Source organism: Hyla sarda, chromosome 1, assembly GCF_029499605.1.
Source record: "Hyla sarda isolate aHylSar1 chromosome 1, aHylSar1.hap1, whole genome shotgun sequence".
NCBI classification, from domain to species: Eukaryota; Metazoa; Chordata; class Amphibia; order Anura; family Hylidae; genus Hyla; species Hyla sarda.
In genome coordinates, this window is record NC_079189.1 from 451,088,384 (window position 1) to 451,112,203 (window position 23,820).

General features: G+C 44.0%; 1 protein-coding gene and 1 long non-coding RNA gene across 4 annotated transcripts in view; one reads left to right on the forward strand and one right to left on the reverse strand.

Moving 5' to 3' along the window:
* PIWIL1 (piwi like RNA-mediated gene silencing 1) overlaps window positions 1-23,820 on the reverse strand; it is a 394,474-nt gene that overhangs the window by 164,362 nt on the left and 206,292 nt on the right. For all 3 annotated transcript variants that reach the window (XM_056533540.1, XM_056533559.1, XM_056533548.1), the window contains exon 12: window positions 5,296-5,410. In XM_056533540.1, the coding sequence (XP_056389515.1) occupies window positions 5,296-5,410 (115 nt within the window). The remainder of the gene's footprint in view (window positions 1-5,295; window positions 5,411-23,820) is intronic.
* Window positions 46-14,951, forward strand: LOC130283888 (uncharacterized). The gene is made up of 3 exons (XR_008846874.1): window positions 46-194; window positions 8,324-8,516; window positions 14,559-14,951. It is a non-coding gene; the product is annotated as an uncharacterized LOC130283888 (long non-coding RNA).

The window sequence follows — 23,820 nt, forward strand, 5'->3', positions numbered from 1 at the left end:
ACGCCTGATGATGTCCTAATACGGACCGTACGGGCGGAGCTGAGTGACGTCACCGCTGCTGTTCTCTCACAGCGGGACCCAGCAGGGAGCAGCAGCGGTGACATCACTAAGCTCCGCCCATGCCCCATGCCAGGTGCACGGAGCGGAGCTAACAGAGGAGATTACCCGAGATCCCCGCCACGGAACGGGACAAGGTAAGTACCATTGTCATCAGTGTCAACTACACTACCTGTCGGTACTGACAGATTAGTGCAGGTGACACTGGTAACAGATTTCCTTTAATTAATTATGTGAAACTTCTTATTACTAATATATTTTCATTATGTATTTTATAAAGTGTGTTAACTTTATTCTCTTTATTTTATTCATTATTTAGGTACTAATACTACTACCAGCCTGGAAAATACTGTTCCATGTTGGGAGCTGTAGTACCTGTACATAGACAGATTGCCCAGGGTGTCACTTTATTGGCGATTTTGCTAAAGAAAAAAAAATAAAGTGGAAGTGAAAACTTAGCCTTAGGCTAGGTTTCCACACTTTTTTTTTCTGTTGTTTTTTGGAAAACTGCCACTGCAGTTTTGAGCCAAAGTCAGAAGTGGAACCAGAAGAAAGGATAAGTATAAATCCTTTTATATTTCCTTTAGAATACACTTATGGCTTCAGCTTTAACCCCTTAAGCACCCTGGTAGTTAAGGAACTAGGACGTATGCGTACTTCTGTGGGAATTTCGGTCCCTGCCGCGTGCCGGGCGAGGACCGAACCGGGGTGACTGCTGATATATCTATCAGCAGTCACCCCACACAAATGTCCACGGGGTACCCCCCTCCCCCATGTCGGCGATCGCCGCAAATCGCAAATGAATTCACACTTGCGATTTGCACTATTCTGGGTCATGCAGGTCTATGGTGACCAGGAAAATAAGGGGGATCGGGGTTGTCCAAGACACCCACGATCCCCCTGAAGGGAGAGGAGTGAGGTTGCAGGGGTGCCACCCCTCCTATCCCTTCCAATGGGCGTATAGACGTGACGGTCAATAGCAGATCAGGGGCGCGCGGGGGGGGGGGAGTGGGGGGGTGTTAACGTTCGTTTTCCCCTTTCTGCCCACCCACAATAGGGGGGGCAGAACGGGGAAACCGAGGAGGACCGGCGCCAAAGGTCACTTACCCTGCAGGTGACGATTGGTGTTGGAGATCGGCGGGCGGCGATGTCGTGCAGCTGGCTCCCTGGATCCTATGGTAGCCGGTGAGTTACCTAGCAACATCTGGAGTGCTACAGTTTGAGACTACTATACAGTGGTCTCTATACTGTAGCACTCCAGATGTTGCAAAACTACAACTCCCAGCATGCCCAAACAGCTGTTTGGGCATGCTGTGATTTGAAGTTTTGCAACAGCTGGAGGGCTACAGTTTTAGACCACTATACAGTAGTCTCCAAACTACAGCCCTCAACTCCCAGGATTCCCACACAACTGTTTGCTGTCTGGGCATGCTGGGATTTGTAGTTTTGCAACATCTGGATGGCCACAATTTGGAGATCGCTGTGCCGTGGTCTCTATACTGTAGCTCTCCAGATGTTGCAAAACTGCAAATCCCAGCATGGCCAAACAGCAAACAGCTGTCTCGGCATGCTGGAAGTTGTAGTTGCGTATCTTCAGCTGTTAAATAACTACATCTCCCAGCATGCCCTTCGGTGATCAGTACATGCTGGGAGTTGTAGTTTTGCAAAAGCTGGAGGCACACTGGTTGGAAAATACTGAGTTAGGTAACAGAGCCTAACTGAAGGTTTTCCAACCAGTGTGCCTCCTGCTGTTGCAAAAGTAAAACTCCCAGCATGCATGGTCTGTCAGTACATGCTGGGAGTTGTGCTTTTGAAGCAGCTGGAGGTTTGCCGCCCCCCCCCCCCCCCCCCCCCCCCACAGCAAAAACTCCTAGCGGGAAACTCACTGTAAACATCCGCCAGTGCGAACGTACCCTAAAAACACTACACTAACAAATAATAAAGGGTAAAACACTACATATACACCCCCTTACACTGTCCCCCACAATAAAAATGAGAAACGTATTGAACGGCAGTGTTTCCAAAACGGAGTCGCCAGCTGTTTCCAAACAACAACTCTCAGCATTCCTGGACAGCCACTGACTGTCCAGGCATGCTGGGAGTTTAGCAACAGCTGGAAGCACCCTGTTTGGGAATCACTGGCGTAAAAAACCCCTATGTCCACCCCTATGCGATCGCTAGTTCAGTCCTCAAATGCGCATGGCGCTCTCTCATTTCACAGCCCTGTCGTATTTCAAGGAAACAGTTTAGGGCCACATATGGGGTATTTCCGTACTCGGGAGAAATTTTACAGCGGTTCTGACATAAACGCAAAAAAATAATGTGACCCCATGTTGGAAACTACACGGAATGTAACAAGGGGTACAGTGAGCATTTACGCCCCACAGGTGTCTAACAGATGTTTGGAACAGTGGTCCGTGAAAATGAAAAATGTAATTTTTAATTTGCTCAGCCCACTGTTCCAAAGATCTGTCAAATGCCAGTGGGGTGTAAATGATCATTGCACCCTTTATTAAATTCTGAGAGGGGTGTAGTTTCCAAAATGGGGTCACATGTGGGGGGGGGGTGTCCACTGTTCTGGCACCACGAGGGGCTTTGTAAACGCACATGGCCCCTGACTTCCGTTCCAAACAATTTCACTCTTAAAAAGCTCAATGGCGCTCCTCCTCTTCTGGGCATTGTAGTTTGCCCGCTGAGCACTTGACGTCCACACATGGGGTATTTCCATACACAAAAGAAATGGGGTTACATATTTTGGGGGTAATTTTCTCCTATTACCCTTTTTTTTCATTTACACATCCAAATTTAACAATAAGTCGTGAAATACCTGTGAGGTGTTAAGGCTCACTGTACCCCTTGTTACGTTCCTTGAGGGGTTTAGTTTCCAAAATACTATGCCATGTGGGTATTTTTGCTGCTCTGGCACTATAGGGGCTTCCTAAATGCAAAATGCCCCCCAAAAACCATTTTAGCAAAATTTGCTTTCCAAAAGCCAAATGTGACTCCTTCTCTTCTGAGCATTGTTGTTCGCCCGCAGAGCATTTTACGTCCTAACATGGAGTATTTCCATAGTCAGAAGAGATGGGGTTAAAAATTTGGGGGGGCATTTTCTCCCATTACCCTTTATAAAAATGGTAAATTTGGGGAAAAAGGTGCACTTTAGTGTTTTTTTTTTTTTTTTTCATTAACACATCTGACTTTAACAAAAAGTCGTCAAACAACCTGTGGGGTATTAAGGTTTACTGGACCCCTTGTTACGTGCCTTGAGGGGTGTAGTTTCCAAAATGGTATGCCATGTGGGGGTTTTTCTGCTGTTCTGGCAGCATAGGGGCTTCCTAAATGTGACATGCCCCCCAAAAACCACTTCAGAAAAACTCTCCAAAATCCCATTGTCGCTCCTTCCCTTCTGAACCCTCAACTGCGCCCCCGAACACTTGACATACACACATATGAGGTATTTCCTTACTCTAGAAAAATTGGGTTACACATTTTGGGGGGATTTTTCTCCTTTTACCCCTTGTAAAAATTCAAAACTGGGTTTACATGAACATGCGAGTGTAAAAAATGAAGATTTTGAATTTTCTCCTTCACTTTGCTGCTATTCCTGTGAAACACCTTAAGTGTTAACACAGTTACTGAATGTCATTTTGAATACTTTGAGGGGTGCAGTTTTTATAATGGGGTCATTTGTGGGGTATTTCTAATAAGAAAGCCCTTCAAATCCACTTCAAACCTGAACTGGTTCTGATTTTGAATATTTTGGGAAAAATTGGAAAATTGCTGCTGAACTTTGAAGCCCTCTGATGTCTTCCAAAAGTAAAAACATGTCAACTTTATGGTGCAAACATAGAGTAGACATATTGTATTTGTGAATCAAATTATAATTTAGGGTGCATTCACACCACGTTTTGTACATACGGGTGCCGGATCCGGCGGGGAAAGGGGCAAACCGGGCGCTCCTGTACCCGGCCAGATCAGCCCGTGATTCAATTTACTTTAACGACCCGACCGGAGTCAAACGGTGACTCCAGTCAGCTCAGTTTTGACCCGTATGCGGTTTGATGACCGAAGCTAAAACCGTAGTTTACTACGGTTTTAGGTCCGGTCCAAAACAGCATACAGGTCAAAACTGAGCTGACCGGCGGAGTCACCGTTTGACTCCGGTCGGGTTGTTAAAGTAAATGCAGTCACGGGCTGATCCAGCCGGGGTACGGGAGCGCCTGGTTTGCCCCTCCCCCCGCCGGATCCGGCACCCGTATGTACAAAACGTGGTGTGAATGCACCCTTATTTGGAATGTCTATTTTCCTTACAAGCAGAGAGCTTAGCTTCAAAGTTAGAAAAATGCAAAATTTACGATTTTTTCATAAAATTTTTGAATTTTTCACCAAGTAATGATGCAAATATCAACAAAAATTTACCACTACCATAAAGTAGAATATATCACGAAAAAACAATCTCGGAATCAGAATGAAAGGTAAAAGCATCCCAGAGTTATAAATGCTTAAAGTGAAAGTGGTCGGATGTGCAAAAAACGCTCTGGTCCTACAGTGAAAAATGGCCTGGTCCTTAAGGGGTTAAAATTACAGTGGCTGTTTTGTCCCCAAAAACTGCCAGAGAAAAAACCTGTGTGGGAACCTAGCCTTGCCCTTAGGTGTTGTGTACCATGGACTCTGGTTGTGCATCTCAAACTTCCAACTACAAACATGAACTGTTTGCATTTTAACAACATGTTATGCATTTATGCAATATCTAGAGACAGGAGCATTTTTTTTAAAGGACAACTGCAGCGGTATGACACTTATCCCCTATCCACAGGATAGGGGATAAGTGTTTGATTGCGGGGGTCCGACCGCTGGGACCCCCCGCGATCTCTCTAATGGGGCGCCGCCATTAGCGCTCATGGTGAGCACTAAGGCGCGTAGCGTTGACCTAGAGGTCGACGGTGATGCCCCGTCTCCTCCCCGTCCCCTTACAGTTCTATGGGGGCGACGGGGAGGCACAAACGCTGCATCCCCCATAGAGATGTATGGAGGAGGCGTGCCGGCTGCAACGTCATGCTGCGGCCGGCACGCCCCCAGCACGGTGACATCCGCAGACCCGTACAGGAGATCACAGGGGGTCCCAGCGGTCGGACCCCCGCGATCAAACACTTAAAATAATTCAAAATGGTACCTTTAGCGAGATCTGAAAAAAAAAATAATAATAATTGTCACGTTTAATTGTACTTTAGTACTTACAGCTTTGTTTAAAAGCAAAATTTTCTCTGCTGGTGCAACTCTGCCAGTGAAGGATAAAAGTTTGGTGTCAAAATTTAGGCCCCAGTCACGAAGTTCTTTCTGGACATTGTCATCCCTGGCAGAAACAAAAAAAAAATAGACACGCATTTTACTAACTGACATGGTTATCTTATCATTAGAATAATGCTGGAAAGAATCTATCAGATAATCAGATGACATGTTTTTTTGACATAGTACATTTATTCCTTTTACGATTTTTTATTTGGGCAACCTCAGTATGTATACACGTGTGTGTGTATGTATGTATATATATATATATATATATATATATATATATAGATATATATATATATATTTTAGGGATGTAAGAAAAAATCGATTCACATGATTATCGCGATTTTTCATTTGGTGATACTGAATCGATTCAAAATATTGAATTGATCCTTTTAGGGATGTGGAATTTGTATCTCCTGATGCCCGGGACATGCTGTTCCGGGCGCCGGGCAGGTGAATTTTTACGGCTCGTGCAAGCAGGGCCGGATCTGACGCGACGGCTCTCTGGGTGTGTGTGGAGCAGACTCCCGACTCCTGCCCCCTCCATACTCTGCAGCCCCCAGCTGTTTTCAGTAGCCTGGGCCGCCGCCAATAGCCAGAATGCGGTGATCACACCGATCAAAGCTGACAGCGGCGTCTAAAGGGATCTGTAAATGCTCCCTGGTGGGCTAGTGGGGTTTTCTCTCATCCTCTCCCTCTGAGTTGGTAACTGTCCCATTAATACAGAGAGTCTGATATCTATGACTGTCTAATCTAGTAGAAATGTTCTCCCACCGATGTCTCTGTCCTCTTATTGTTGATGTTGAATCTGTGTGAATTAAACCCTTTGTGTAGTGGTTGTCCTGTTTTACCAACACAGAGAGCAGTTGGGCATTTTGCACATATGATGAGAGAGACCACATTAAATGATTTGCATTGATGTTATCGTGGGAGTTTGAGTTTAGTATTTGTACTAATCAAATTTGAGTTATGATATGAGCGGTACAAAATAGCATAAAGCCTCCATCTTGAATCAAATGATTCTGTTTAATTAATTGACCAGGTCATGGAAAGTGTGGGTCCAAACATGGCCATAATGTGTGGAATGTTTCAAGTAAAGAGAAAGTGGATTAGACAGGAAATGACACATGCTGGGAGTTATAGTCCCTGTTATGTGTGTGTATGCTAGTGTTTACAAACCAGTGTGCCTCCAGCTGTTGCAAAACTACAACTCCCAGCATGCCTGGACAGACTTTGGGCATGCTGGGAGTTGTAGTTTTGCAACAGCTGGAGGCACACTGGTTGGGAAACACCGTCCTAGCCTATTCAGCATATACATCATGTTACACCAGTGTTTCCAAACCAGTGTGCCTTCAGCTGTTGTAAAACTACAGCTCCCAGCATTCCCTGACAGTCTTTGGGCATGCTGGGAGTTGTAGTTTTGCAACAGCTGGAGGCACACTGATTGGGAAACACTGGCCTAGCCTATTCAGTATATTACAAACAAAGTGCATTGTTTCCCAACCAGGGTGTCTTCAGCTGTATCAAAACTACAACTCCCAGCATGCCCAGACAGCTTTTGGCTGTCCGGGCATGCTGGTAGTAGTAGTTTTGCAACACCTGGAGGCACCCTGGTTAGGAAACACTGGTGTATGCTCTATAAAGGTGTGGTGAACTACAACTCCCAGGAGACTACAGAGGCAGCATGCTGGTGTTATACCACAGACTGAAGACTCCTGAATGACACATGCTGGGAGTTGTAGTCCCTTTTGTGTGTGTGTATGCCAGTGTATCCCAACCAGGGCTGATTATATTAGTGTGCTGTGTATAAGGGGGCTGACCCGGGAAAATAGTAGGGAGGGTAAAGGGAGGAACAAAAAAAAAAAAAAAGCTGCATAAACCAGCAAGGCATGTGGCATGCTGGGATTTGTAGTTTTCAGCACAGCAAGAAACAGGAAATAGAAGCAAAGATAGGAAAACAAAGTGAGCGATAAAAAGACAACAAAGAACGGAAATAGAGTAGCTTAAACAACAAGAATAGAAATGAAACAAAACGAATAGGTAAGTCAAAAACGGAAAAACACGTTGACCACCAGAGTACCCCTTTAATCTATAATATATCAAAAGGTTTTTTGATGAAAGGTCCCCTTTAAATTATATTTCTTATACTCTTTATTGTAGTATCCACCAGTATTTTATCATCATAGTATTATATTTAGTTTTGATGACTATAGAAACCTTCTATATGGCTTAGGGTGCATTTTGTACATACGGGTGCCGGATCCGGCGGGGGGAGGGGCAAACCTGGCGCTCCCGTACCCCGGCCGGATCAGCCCGTGACTCCAATTACTTTAATGATCCGACCGGAGTCAAAAGGTGACTCCGGTCGGCTCAGTTTTGACCCGTATGCGGTTTTGGACCGGACCTAAAACCGTAGTAAACTAAGGTTTTAGGTCCGGTCAGGAAACCGCATACGGGTCATTAAAGTAAATGGAGTCACGGGTTGATCCGGCCGGGGTACGGGAGCGCCCGGTTTGCCCCTCTCCCCGCCGGATCCGGCACCCGTATGTACAAAACGTGGTGTGAACGCACCCTTAGGCATACTAAGTGACTATTCCTAGTCTGGATACAGGTGTGTGGATAACGATGGGTTGTATCTGTTCTATTTGTCTATCTCAAGTCATTTATTTGAGATGGCTAAGAAGGTAATCCATGGCTTTTGTCACGCTGCTACATCTGTAACACTGGCTTTTGTAACGCTGCTACATCTGATCCGTCCTCCAGCCCCGTCTTCTGCCTTCTTTATCACACTGTGCTCAGCCTATCACCGGCCGTGGAGGGACATCACTGCGGCCGATGATAGGCTGAGCGCCGTGTGACAATCCGTGCAAACAGAAGAAGGTAGAAGACGGGACCGGAGGACTAATCAGCTGTAGCAACGCTTCAGGGGAAAGCAGATAGGTGAGTGAAAGTTTATTTTAATTTTTTTTTCCAGCCCAGGCATAACGGAGGAGGAATAGTCAGGACTCCTTTAAGATATGAAACAAATTAAAAGCATGTGTAAAGGAGACACAGAAAAACCATCACAAGATTCTGAACAGAAGTTCCTAGAAGATACCTGAAGGGGCGGAGCCATCCCCAGGCAGTCATCTTTCCTTTATCCAGAAGTGCAACTATGCATACTCTAAGTAAGATACACAGGTTTCTTATTTGATTAAGTTACATAATTTATATTGTCTAAGGGCTCTTTCTCTGCTCCACCAAATGCTATAACAATTTCCAAGAGGAAACCTAATTTAGGTCTTCCTGATTATTATATGAATACTATATCTTAATATCAGATAGTTGTGGTTAGAACTGGGCAGTTTACTCACATTTTATATATCTAAAGATTAGATGCGCATTCAATATCATTTGATGTGATGTTCTCTTTTCAGAGTAATACCGATATGATATCTGAACTAATCTCACCGAAAACCAAATCTCTCTTAGTGTAAAAATATAGGGGTCAACGAAGAAAACACTAATACATAACTTTTAATGACTTACTCTAAAATGGAGACAAAAATATACCCCAAGACCATCAAAACAAAGCAACAAAACACACTATATCAAGAATTTGAAGTGACAGATGAGAACTCAATGAAAGTCCAAGTCAGTTCAGAAAAAAAAAAAAACACGATAAGAAAAATTGTTTTGATCCCTATCAACAGCCACAATCGGTCAGATAATGTAATAAATATGCACAACTCTTAGATAAAGGAGGGGGTATAGGTGGGGGTAGAGGGGGGGGAAGGACCTAGGGAAGCGATAAGCCGAGGATGGTGGTTGGCCGCTACCTATCACTTACCCTGGTATCCCCTGTTCTATACCTAGCCCTAGGCAGAGTTAACACCCTGATAAGGGCGTCCCCGCTCCGGAACCTAGTCTATTCTGTCACCAATTTTATCTCAAGACAGGAGGCGAGCATTATGCAAATTCCTTCTTTAATGTAACATATAGCAGTGAAACAGTTAACAGAAAAAACATTCAGGAAACAAAAAACTTGTATGTGCACAGATATATCCAAGGGTGCTGTGCAGGTATAGCCAATCAGGTGACACCCCAGGTAATAAAGGTGCCTTACAACAGATGAACTTCCTCTTTCTTTACTGCTCCCTAAAAGATAAGTATACTCTGTATTTCATCCATTGTATTTTATTCTTATGATGTAGTCAGCAGTATATATATATATGTTTATATAAATATATATATAGGTTTAGCTTAATTGTTACTTACATATAAGCTCTTATACCCTGAACTTTCCTCCGACCAGCCTATTGTACGCGTGTGGTATACATTACCTACATAGCTCGCATCATCCCCTCTGGTCCCTGCTGTCTCTGTGGAGGAATGTCAGCTGCCTCCCGTCCATTCACTCACACATTCCTGTCCCTGTTTGTTGTTTTTTCTCGGGCGGCTACTGTGCTTGCTGTAATCTAGTCTTAGGAAGCACGGGAGCTCCCCTGTCTCACTGTCTTCCTTCCCCCCTTACATGTTATCAGGAGCTGGCAGTTCCCGCCTCCCACTCTCACAGTCTGCAGTCTCTCACAGCCCTGTCAGCAGCGTTACCTCAGCCCTGTCAACGTTCCCTGCTTTCTTAGTATACTCAGTAAGTCCTTTTTAGGACTACTACTTCTTGCTACACATTAATAATTCATATTAATAGTTACTTACAATATCCCTTAATATTTTATATCTACATATTATTAATTTAATTGAAATATAAAGTAATATTTTCCCTTCCGCTATATATATATATATATATATATATATATATATATATATATATTTAGTTATACAGTAAAATGTCTTCTGACCAAGCACAAAATTCCTCCTTGTCTGAGGACCACATCCCAAAAATTTTCGACCAGTCAGTAGCTAGGTCAGTCCAGTCAGCCATGAATAGCGCTATGGTCACTATGCATTAGTCCATGTCTAACTCTATGGCTATGACAGTAGCTCAAATGGTCGCTCAAAAGTCCCACCAGTCTGCCAGTAAGAAACTCTCAAAAAAGAGACATTTGAATACGGACGACCTTCCTCATGATAAAAGTAAAAAACCCTTTTCTAATTTTGAAGGTCAGTCTTATGATGATGTTTTGCTTGCTCATAGCAGCCATGATAATGAGGCTTATTCAATGCATCCCAGACCCTCTACCCGAGAGGAGCAAATAGATATTCGGGTTAAGAAAACCTCTCAACAACAAAAAATATATAATGAGTTATCAGAATATGATAACAATGACAATGATAATGGAGACGGTGATGACTATTATGATGATGATAAATCCGATAATTCGGAATATAATGACCCCTCTTTTAATATACAAAATACTGAGGGTGAAAAAATAGATATTAATGACCCTTCTACTTCGGGATCAGACATTCTCGACGAACTAGGTGTCCCTTTCTTTAACCCCTCTCAAATAGTACACCCACGTTCAGGGGAGTGGTCACCTAATACCCAATTAGAACAATTTATTGGTTTTTGGCTCAATAAATCCCTAGACAACAGGGCCAGAAGTAAACTAAAAGCTGAATGCCCCAGACCGACAATTTCTCGAAATGCGGCCCAAACCCCAGAACTCGACCCTATATTAGTAAAGATACCTTCTTAAAACAGGCAAAAAACCCAAGAAAGGTGTCGACCGCAGCTTCAAGCTGTGTCAGGACAAAGTGTTAGACCTCTTAGGTCCTGTTGCAAAAATTTTACAAATCTCAGAAGAAGCTTATGTCTCAGGCAAACCCATGGATACCCTCACTGTCCGGGGTTGGGCACAAAGACTTATGTGCCTTTTAGGTAATGCCAACCAGTCCCTCAGTTCGGAAAGAAGGAGGACTGTTTTAATGAAATTAGATCCTCAATTAGCCCATTTGGCCAACACTGAACCCGCTAATCCTACCGAGGGACTCCTCTTTGAAGACCAAAATATAAAAGAAATCTCAAAATATGTAGGTTTATTTTCGGGTCTAGATAAGGCGCAATCCTCCATAAAGAAGGTGTTCGCCAATAAGGTTTTCACTAGGGCCGGGAAAAGTAGGGGTCGTTTCTCCGGCCGAAACACCCATTATAGACCCCAATCTAGAGGATCCTTCATACAAGAAAGACCTACTTTCACATCACCAGTGGCTCAACCCAGCCCCTTCTTCCCTTACCGAGGCCGTCCTGGGAGAGCCAGAGGCCAAAGAGGTTTCCCACGCTCTAGACCAGCAGGTAAGTTCTCTTCCGACATTTTCTTTCCAGCCTCCAGTGGGCGGACGTCTCCTTCATTTTTCCCAAAATTGGGAGAAGGTTTCGTCCGACCACTGGATTCTGAACACTGTGAACGGTTTCTTGAAAGAATTTCTTTCCTCCCCTTATCAAGATCATCTGCCTCATCCAATCCAATTCTCAAAAGAGGATTCTGTTCTAGTAGACAAAGAAATAGCAGAATTATGGGCCAAAAATGCAATCTCTCAAGTCCACAGACCAGTGATAAACCTAAGGTCATTGAACAATTTTGTCAGGTATCAACATTTCAAGATGGAAGGCATCCATCTTTTGAGGGACCTCTTATTGCCAGAAGACTGGCTTATAAAGATAGACCTGAAAGATGCATACCTGACAGTCCCTATCCATCCTTTTTCACAACCCTTCCTCCAGTTCATATGGAACAACACAAAATAGCAATTCAATTGCCTCCCATTCAGGCTATCATCAGCTCCATGGTGCTTGACCAAATTGATGAAACCAGTGGTAGCACTTCTACGTGCCAGAGGAGTCCGTCTGATAATTTATCTAAACGATATCCTCATTATGGCAAAATCTCAATCCCTACTTTTAATCCACAGAGATTGGACCATTTCTCTCCTTACAGATTTAGGTTTCCTGATAAATTACAAGAAATCCATCCTTTCTTCCACCAAGGAACTAGAATTCCTTGGTTTCCTGGTCAATACACATACAACTCTTTTGAGTCTCCCTTCCAAAAAGATGAAGACTATCAGGAAGGAGATACGATCCTTACTCAACAAGAGTCTCATATCTCTTTGATCAATTGCTCGAATAGTAGGCCTACTATCAGCCTCTATTCAAGCCATATTTCCAGCCCCTCTACATTACAGAGCCTTACAACGTCTGAAAATCAGACACTTGAAAGAGGGTCTACACTATTCAGACGAAGTTCCACTATCTTTAGAAGCCAGGGAGGAGCTTCTTTGGTGGCTTCATCACATTCAAGAATGGAATGGCAAGACAATCTTTCATTCCAATCTGGACATTATCCTGGAATCAGACGCGAGTCTTCTTGGTTGGGGAGCCCGTCGCGGCCCCAGTTCCACAGGGGGCAAATGGTCCCCTTCAGAATCCCTTCTACACATCAACTGCTTGGAACTTCTGGCGGGTTTCTTTGCGCTCAGGAGTTTTGCAGGAGATTCCTCGAATTGTTGCATTCTCCTCCGTATGGACAATATTTCAGCTGTCCAATACATAAATCGTCTTGGAGGAACGAAATCAGAGATTCTTGCAAATATTGCAAAAGATTTGTGGCAATTCTGCTTAGACAGAAACATCATATTGAAAGCAGAATATCTGCCTGGATTATCCAATACAGTAGCGGATTGGAATTCCAGATATCTCAAGGATTCCAGCGATTGGAAATTAGATTCTTACATTTTCAAACAGATAAACCTTCTCTGTGGTCCTCTCCATCTAGACTTATTCGCATCCAGAGTCAATCACCAACTACCACTGTTCTTCAGTTGGCGTCCAGACCCGGAAGCCCTGGGAGTAGATGCCCTACTCCAGATATGGCCATCAGGGATTCTATACGCTTTTCCCCCCTTTTCTCTCATCCCCAGAGTTCTCCTTCAAGTGTCTTTACAGAAGGCAACCATAGTCTTAATAATCCCATGGTGGACTTCCCAATTTTGGTTCCCTCATGTTCTGGAAATGACCATAGACATACCAAGGATCCTTCCACACCAGCATTATCTACTATCGGATCCTCTGGGGAACCCTCATCCATTAATCTTATCCAACCAACTTCATCTAGTGGCCTGGTTAATTTCGGGGCAGACCATCTTACCTCAGAATTTTCGCAGTCAACTAAGAATATCCTCGCAGAGGCTTGGGCTCCAGGCACCAGAGTTGCTTACAGATCAGCCTGGAAGCTTTGGACTGATTGGTGCAATCAACAGGACCTGGATCCCGTTCACGCACCTATTTCCTACATACTAAATTATTTATCAGCCTCCTTTGATTCTGGAAAAGCGTATCGCACTCTGAACGTATATCGTTCAGCTATCTCTTGTTACCATTCTCATATAGACTCTGTTCCTATAGGGAAACATCCTATTGTATGTAGACTTCTCAAAGGTATTCGTTTTCAACGTCCTCCACAACCTAAATATACTTCTACTTGGGATGTTAACCTTATTCTCGATTTATTTAATTCCTGGGAAGACAATGAATCCTTGTCCCTTAAATTCCTATCTTTCAAATTAGCCACTCTGCTTTGTCTTGTTTCCATAAAAAGAGTTTCTGATGTGAAGGCTCTCGACGTGTCTCGCAGACAATATTCTCCTCAAGGAGTTTTATTTTCTGTGTTCCGACGTACTAAGACTAACCTTGATCAGGTCTTTTATCTGGCCTTTCCTCACAACAATAAGTTATGTGTGGTTCAATGTCTTAAAACATATGAATCTAAAACTGAACCCCTCAGGAATTCATCTTATTCTCAACTCTTAATTTCTTATTGTAAGCCACATCTTCCAGTTTCCTCAGCTACCATAGCCAGATGGATTAGACAATCCATGTCCTTAGCGAATATAGATATTTCACTTTTTTGTGCCCATTCATCTAGAGGTGCAGTTTCAACAAAAATCATACAGTCAGGAGGTTCTCTTTCAGATTTACTAAAAGCTGCAAATTGGTCCTCAGGGTCCACTTTTAAAACGTTTTAATTCAGACCTGAATCTCATATATTGCTATGTATTATTTAATCTGATGTCTTATGATGATAATTAATGCTGGTTAGTAGCTTTAAACTTGCATAATGCGAAGGCCTCCTGTCTTGAGATAAAATTTAAGATTTTCCTACCCTAGGTGACGGAAAATATAGATTTTATGAAAGACAGGAGGCGAGCATTATCCCTCCCTCTTTATATATGTCTCCCAACCCTCTGATTTTGTATATTCTATCTTTCAGCATATTGATCAGCCAGGAATTTGGTCCCATCTGATATATTTTCCCCTTTATTGGGTCTTCGTTTCGTACTTCTATCAAGTTTTTCTTCTGATGCATCGCTAACTGAAGCCAACCTACAAAGATCTTCGACAGACTTCCAGATACAGATTTTACCTGGACTTCCTTTCTCGTTTATTCAGCATGATCAGACTACAAGTTTTCAGTTTTACATGACTTTTATTGTAAAGAAAGAGGAAGTTCATCTGTTGTAAGGCACCTTTATTACCTGGGGTGTCACCTGATTGGCTATACCTGCACAGCACCCTTGGATGTATCTGTGCACATACAAGTTTTTTGTTTCCTGAATGTTTTTTCTGTTAACTGTTTCACTGCTATATGTTACAGTAAAGAAGGAATTTGCATAATGCTCGCCTCCTGTCTTTCATAAAATCTATATTTTCCGTCCCCTAGGGTAGGAAAATCTTCAATTGCCCTGATATATGACAATTAGGGAAAGCACTGACTGTCTAGCTGGGGAGCCCTGTGTAGCTAAATGGACAGGGATGGATGCCCCTATCTTTAATAATACAAATATGATGTGAGACTTCACCCTCGGGTGAAAAGAAAGAATAGACTATTTCTATCAGATTAATGTTAGACTCAATATGATATTGATGGTACTGCTCTCCACAAAATTATTATCTGTGTCTCTTATATATACAGCTATATCTCTATAATTAGAAATTAAAATATACTTATTGGACTGTATATACAATGGCCCACAGGGCCTAATAGATGGTAACACAATTAGACCAGTTGTAAGGCATAACTTTACACTTATTTTTTTTTCTGGAAGTTTTTGGAAAACTGCCACTGCAGTTTTTGAGCCAAAGTCAGAAGTGGATCCATAACGGAGAAGTGTAAGTCCTTCCTTTATATGTCCTATTCCTTTTGAATACACTTCTGGCTTTGGCTCAAAAACTGCAGTGGCAGTGTTCCAAAAACTTCCAGAAAAAAAAAAAAACATGTGTAAACTTAGCCTAATACCTCTGGAGGATAGATGTAGGGTCACAGCTTATTCACTATAACCAACCCACAGAATAGAGCATATAGCAAAAATACATCTTGGATATAGATGCAGACATATGGAGAGTCACAAATAAATCTGAATACAGGTAAGGCTATACTTATCCGATATAGGAGTTGAATAGGGATGTCCCGACACGTTTCACCCCCCGACCCCCCCCCCCCCCCCATCCCCCCGTTCATCAGGGGACAGTTGGGGGATAAATACATGCTCAGGAATGATGGCCGATGGAGGAGCAGTGTAGATGGTATGGTAACTGCCAGAGACCATGTCAATTGCTGGGCAATTCCCAGTTTTTATGTGAAGGAAAGTAAATCCCTCTTAAGTGATGCAACCAATCTCATAATGTCACGGATATACTTACAACAGGTATTGGTTAATCTTACCTGTTGCTCGTCCCACTTGTTTACCCGGAACTGGCGTAAGACGCCAAGTCCATGTGGTCTCTGTGATACATGATGGTCCTGTTTCTGCCTGAGGGCGGTCACGTGATACGCTTCACGTGACCGCTGTACAGCCTCATTCTGACATCCACTGAAGTGGCGTCCTGGATAGCGTTACGAGGCATCTATGCAGCCCCGTTCTGATGTCTAAGCAGCCTCCTTCTGACATTCACTTCAGTGGCGTCCTTAGCGACGTTGCGGGGCAATCATGCCGCCTCGTTCCACTGCACGTAGCAGTGGCGTCCCTAACAACGCTTCACTCCACAGCCTCGTTCTGAGATATATCTCCATAGCGTCCTTAGCGACGCACCTACAATGTCCGGCATAGACACATACACTTATCGCCAGGTAACCTGGTCTTAAGAAACGATCACATGACCACGGAGGATCCATTGCTGACACTCTGTCAGTGTTATGGACACATACACCTGTGTCTGCTGACACAGGCGCAGTCCAATGTGTTTTGATGGTCTTGGGGTATATTTTTGTCCCCATTTTAGAGTAATTCATTAAAAGTTAGATATCTGAACTAACCAACTTCTGGGACTAAGTGTGATGTTACTAACTAAACTTATTAATGTATAATTAATTTGATATATTATTATATATTATGGTGTTTATATTACTCATTATACATTATGGTGTTTAGATTACTCTTTTATGTTAGTTATTATAAAAAGGATATGAAGGTTTATTGGTTACAAGAGATGTTATTTTATTATATTGCAAAAGTTACTCCCAACACTACTTCCTAAAACTCATATCTGGTAAAATAGTCAGGGCCGGATATGGTGAATTGCACTGTTTTCATATTTCTGGCAATTCACAATGGTCATAATATTTTTTTCTATATTGTTGATGACCATAAATATTAATTCATAATTAAGTTATGATATTATTGTTGTTATATCTTCCAACAAAATGGAGACCTTAGGGCAGTGGTTCTTAACCTGGGTTCGACAGAACCCCAGGGGTTCGGTGAGACAGTCTCGCGGATTCGGCGGAGGTCAAGACACACACCCGACTCCAGGCCCATCGCAACAGGACGGGCAAACCAAGCAATTGCAATCCCTCCACCCCAAATCACTATTAACTCCCTGCGGCCCCGCGTTAAGTTTAAAAATGCAGGGGCCGCCGGGAGATAGCGCACGCTGGGACATCACGGATGTCCCGTGCGCCCATAGAAACGAAGGCGCCGAGGACCGGAGGATCGAGAAGGAGAAAGACGCGCGCTGGCCAGCTTGGTAAGTGACCAGTGGCACGTCGTCTTCGGTGCTCCGACCACCGGTCCCGGGACCTACTGCTATAGCTGGAGCGGTGGTCGGAGCACTGAAGTGGGCAGTACACAGGCATACAGCCTCCAGCCATACACTGTATATGGCTGGAGGCTGTATGTCTGTGGGGGAACACTGTCTGCCTAATGTGTGGGGGAACACTGCCTGCGCCTAATGTGTGGGGGAACACTGCCTGTGCCTAATGTGTGGCGGAACACTGCCTGCGCCTAATGTGTGGGGGAACACTGCCTGTGCCTAATGTGTGGGGGAACACTGCCTGTGCCTAATGTGTGGGGGAACACTGCCTGTGCCTAATGTGTGGGGGAACACTGCTTGCGTCTAATGTGTGGGGGAACACTGCTTGCGTCTAATGTGTGGGGGAACACTGCTTGCATCTAATGTGTGGGGGAACACTGCCTGCGCCTAATGTGTTTTGAATTTGAAAAAATTATATTTTATTTTTCCAATTAAGAAGGGTTCGGTGAATGCGCATATGAAACTGGTGGGGTTCAGTACCTACAACAAGGTTAAGAACCACTGCCTTAGGGAGATGATTTCTCCAAGATATTAGGCCCTAGTGTCGAAGATATTTCCCTGACAGCAGTGCTGATGTGTACACACGTTTTACACCTTTTTAAAGACATTTGTGCATTTTTGTTTGGGGAACTCCTGAATATAATTTGCTTTAGGTTGGGAGTCTGTTTGAAGGCCAATATGGAGGAATGTGAGAATATTTATTTTATTCTGTCATCAGTGTGCAGTGTTGTTAGAAGTTCCTGTTTAATGACTATAGCAGCAAAAATAGCATTACAGATGCTTGCAATGGTGTTACAACTGTCATGCTATTTTGTACCTATAAAATCAAAGTCATGATATGAGAGGTACAATGTGGTGTAAAGCTTTCATCTTGAATCAAAAGTATTCACTTTAATTCCACCAAGTCATGGAAAGTGTGTGAAAAAATATGGCCATAAAAAGTGGCTTGTTTGAGGTAAACAAGTGTTTTAGACAGGACAAACATAAGACAATGGATGCCCTATTATATTGTTAGTCTATGAATTAACAAGAGCCACCATATTTAAAAGAAGAACCTCAGTGAACAGGTGTGATTATGAAACCCATTCTCTTATCATTATATGACTCCAATGGGGGATCTGTTCTGAGTGTTATGAATGTTTATCTTACAAACTAGCAGTGGAATGTTGGTATAGTAAGACATTTTAAAATACCTATCTTATACTTCTTACAGTCAGTATCCATTAGTATTGTTATGCTATATTATAATATCATAATAAATATGATTTAAATAGCTTAGGCATACTAAGTGACTGTGATTTAATATGTATGGGATATGTCTGAATACACGTGAGTGTAGATAACTCTAGGGTTTTATTGGTCTTTAGTGAACAGTATTTATCTATCTAAAGTCATCTATTTGAGTCCATGGCTATGAAACTGGATTAAAAGACAAGTATGTTTAAAAGGGTGCTTCAGGGAAGTTAAAGGGGTACTCCGGCGCTAAGACATCTTATCCCCAATCCAAAGGACTGATGCCTCATCGCGGGGGTCCCGCCGCTGGGGACCTCTGTGATCTTCCACACTGTTATAATCAGCCCCCGGCGCTCCTTCTGTTCTGAGCATTGTAGTTCGCCGCCGAGCACTTTACATCCACATTTGGGGTATTTTCTTACTCAGAAGAAATGGGGTTACAAATTTTGGGGGGCTTTTTTCCTATTTTCCCTTGTTAAAATGAAAAATTTAGGGTAACACCAGCATTTTAGTGAAAATATTAATTTTTTTCATTTTCCCATCCAACTTTAACGAAAATTTGTCAAACACCTGTGGGGTGTTAATGCTCAATATACCCCTTGTTACATTCCGTGAGGGGTGTAGTTTCCAAAATGGGGTCACATGTCGGTATTTTGCGTTTATGTCAGAATCACTGTAAAATTTGCCACCCCTGTGCAAATCACCAATTTAGGCTTCAAATGTACATGGTGCACTCTCACTCCTGAGCCTTGTTGTGCGCCCGCAGAGTATTTTACGGCCACATAAGGGATATTTCCGTACTCAGGAGAAATTGCGTAACAAATTTTGGGGGTCTATTTTTCCTTTTACCTCTTGTGAAAATAAAAAGTAAAGGGCAACACCAGCATGTTAGTGTAATTTTTTTTTTTTTTACACTAACAGGCTGGTGTACACCCCAACTTTAACTTTTCATAAGGGGTAAAAGGAGAAAGAGACCCCCAAAATTTGTAGTGTAATTTCTCCTGAGTACGGAGATATCCCATATGTGGCCCTAAACTGTTTCCTTGAAATACGACAGGGCTCCGAAGTGAGAGAGCGCCATGCGCATTTCAGGACTAAATTAGGGATTGCATAGGGGTGGACATAGGGGTATTCTACGCCAGTGATTCCCAAACAGGGTACCTTCAGCTGTTGCTAAACTCCCAGCAAAATTTGCCGCAGCTCAAGCAGAAAACTCCAGCTGTTGAATCGTGACAACACCCCTGAGGAAGTTGCTGACGGGCAACGGAACGCGTGGGGTCTTTAGGGGGGCACCTGCCGTACTACTCCTCCATCTATTGTCCTCTACTACCAGTCCCCTGTGCTATATATTAAGGACACTCAGGTTGTATACATATTATTGGTGTTGTGGGGACAGGACTGTATTGATGAAACATTCTTGTTGTATGTTAGGTTGATAACCTGTGTATTTGTGGAGGCAGGTGCCCTGGGTGGGGTTTCTCCCCTTCTCTTTGGTAGGGGTCCCCCCCCCCCCCTCGTTTGTGCAGTGGCCAATTGGGCCTTTTTTAATTGGTTTTAACTGTATTGTCTGCTTTTTGTACTATTTATATGTAATAAAGATATATTTTTTGGATTACAGTTACTGTGGGTGTGCATTATATTGCGTATCTCTTTCTCTTTTTTTGTGTAGTTATTGTTATTTGGTACGCTTAATAGCACCCCTTTGTGTATGATGCTGAGCCCGCCTGCTTTCTATATACATAGGTTATGTTATCTAACTCAACATTTTCCAACCAGTGTGCCTCCAGCTCTTGCAAAACTACAACTCCCAGCATGTACTGATCACCGAAGGGCATGCTGGGAGATGTAGTTATGCAACAGCTGGGGGGATCGCAACTACAACTCCCAGCATGCTGGGATTTGAAGTTTTGCAACATCTGGAGAGCTATAGTATAGAGACCACTGCAAACTGTGGCCCTCCAAATGCTGCAAAACTACAAATCTCAGCATGCCCAGACAGCTAACAGTTGCGTGGGCATGTTAGGAGTTGTAGTTTTGCAAGATCTGGAGGGCTATAGTTCAGAGACTACCATATAGTGGTCTCAAACTGCAGCCCTCCAGCTGTTGCAAAACTACAACTCCCAGCATGCCCAAACAGCTGTCTGGGCATGCTGGGAGTTGTAGTCTTGCAACATCTGGAGTGCTACAGTATAGAGACTACTATATAGTGGTCTCGAACTGCAGCCCTCCAGATGTTGCTAGGCAACTTACCGGCTTCCGTCGGATCCAGGGAGCTTGCTGCACGACATCGCCGCCCGCCGATCTCCGACGCCGATCATCGCCCGCAGCCTCCGGATCGGTAAGTGGATCTTCGGCGTTCCGTCCTCTGTCGTTTCCCCGTTCTGCCCCAATCTGCTATTGGTGGTCGCGTCTAGACCACCAATAGCAGGGATAGGAGGGGTGGCACCCCTGCCACCTCACTCCTATCTCTTCAGGGGGATTGTGGGTGTCTTAGACACCCGCGATCCCCCTTATATTCCAGGTCACCATAGACCCGGAATGACCCGGAATCGCGCAAATCACAAGTGTGAATTCACTTGCGATTTGCGCCGATCGCCGACATGGGGGGGTCTGATGACCCCCCTAGGCAATTGCGCGGTGCCCGCTGATAGATATCAACAGTCGGTCCGGTACAGGTACGCCCTTGGTCCTCAAGTACCAGGGAGCAAAGGCGTACCTGTACGCCCTTGGTCCTTAAGGGGTTAAGTACCAGGACGCAAGGGGGTATGCATACGCCCTTCGTCACCAACAGGTTAAAGTGTAAAAAATAAAAAATAAAATAAAAAAAAGGAAATTTGTTTAAAGAAATAAGTAAAAAAAATTTTTTTCAAAAAATCCCCTCCCCCAAAAAAGCGTAAAAAAAAAAAATGAATACACATATTTGGTATCACCGCGTGTGTAAAAGTCTGAACTATAAAAATATATTGTTAATTATTTCGTACGGTGAACGGCGTAAACGTAAAAAAAATTATGTCCAATATTGCTGCTTTTTTGTTACATTTTATTCCAAAAAAATTCATAAAAAGTTAAACCTAAGCAAATGTGGTACTGATAAAAACTACAGATGATATGTGGTATTGATAAAAACTACAGATGATGGTGCAAAAAATGAGCCCTCATAACGCACTATATACGGAAAAAAGAGAAAGTTATAGGTGGTCATAATAGGGCAATTTCAAACATGCTAATTTTGTTTAAATGGTTTGAGATTTTTTTTAAGCGGGACAATTATAGAAAAGCATATAACAAGGGTATCATTTAAATCGTATTGACCCACAGAATAAAGAAAACATGTCATTTTTACCAGAAAGTGTACAGCGTGAAAACAAAGCCTTTGTTAAATTGTGGTTTTCTTTTAAATTTTCCCATATAAATAATATTTGTTTGGTTGCGCCGTACATTTTATAGTAAAATAAGTGATGTAATTACAAAGTACAATTGGTGACGCAAGAAACGAGCCCTCATATGGGTCTGTGGATGGAAATATAAAAGTTATGATTTTTAGAAGGCGAGGAGGAAAAAAGGAAAATGCTAAAATAAAATTGGTCTGGTCGGGGGCGTGGCTTGGCGGTTGAGATGAGCGGTCGCATGGAGTAAGTGCTCCCGCTCAGGACCTGCAATTTCATTATCCTGGACTGAATCCTGGAGACTTTGACCCCACGAACCCGACTGAGGACCCGTAATATGCCTCCTCAACCGGATCAAGCTAAACAAAAGGACCGCACGGCGGTCGAGAAGCTCAGAGATTATGCCCGTGCTGAAAAACAAGATGGCGCTGGACAGGCCGGAGCGCGCTCTGCAGCAGTAGGGGTGAGGGGCCTACCGCCTGATCTCCCAGACTCTCCTGAACCGACTCTGCGGGAGGTTAGTGACACCCTTCTCATGGCCATACAGAACTGTAGGACATCTCTTACCGGCAAATTGGAGGAGGTACGGGTGGATGTAGGCCTCCTGCGTCAGGACATGCAGACTCTCCGGGAGCGGGTCACAGAGACGGAGTCCCGTGTCTCAACACTGGAGGATTCTGTGCAGCCCTTGCCCTCCTCCCTCCGGGAGATGCAGGAGCAATTGGAGGGCGCCCGGCAGAAAAATGATGATCTAGAGAACCGGCTGCGCCGGAATAACATCAGGGTGATTGGCCTACCTGAGCGGGCGGAGGGCCAGAACCCCGGGGCCTTTGTTGAAACCTGGATTAAGGAACTCTTCCCGGACGCTCAGTTTTCAGCGGCCTATGCTGTGGAGAGGGCACATAGAGTTCCTGCTAGGCCGCCGGTTCCTGGGGCACCCCCGCGCCCGCTGTTGGCGCGCTTTCTCAACTGTAACGACAGAGACATGATTCTCCGTTCTGCTAGACGACTCCCTGAGATCAAGGTGCACAATGCTAAGGTATCCATTTTCCCTGATTTCTCATCTGACCTGCAGCGCAAGAGGGCCTCCTTCACATCGGTGAAGGCTCGGCTGAGGGAGCGTGGTGTGCCCTATTCTATGGCTTACCCTGCACGCCTCCGGGTGGTGGACGGAGATCGAGCCATCTTTTTCTCCTCCCCGGTCGAGGCGGACGACTGGCTGCGCGGGCGACGCTGATCCGGGACCTTCCGTTATGGACTTGTGACCTGCTATCTTGCACTCGGACTGGGATGGCTCTGAGGGCCCTTTTCTTCTATTTCTTCTCCCTCTTCATGAATGGCTGCAGCTTAGGACATCTAGGCCACGGAGCAGGTACTGTGCCCCTTTCCCATACCTGGATGTCCCCTTCCCAACTGGTCCCCTGGACTTCCACCATTTTCCCCCAGGCCCTGATGATATGTTCCACCCCCCCCCCCCCTCCTGATCCATGGGACTGGTCTTTGTGGCAGACCTACGTTACTATCTGACCGCCTGATTGTACCGTGGACTATGCTCTGGGCACCATGTCGGACGCTCTGCTGCGCCTTTGCTAGGTTCCAGCTCCCTGACACTCTGGCATGTCCGCTCAGGGGCATGCAGTGAATTTTGTCCTGGACTACCTTTGTAACCCATACTGTGGATAATATCAGGATGTCTGTGCCAAAATGTTTTTGTTTTTATTCTTCTGTGTCTTATCTCCCTGGACTCTCCACCCTACGCAATATACACGTCCCCTCTGATACCTGCTGGTTGGGATGTACCCTGGCATATTTGCTCTCACCTAC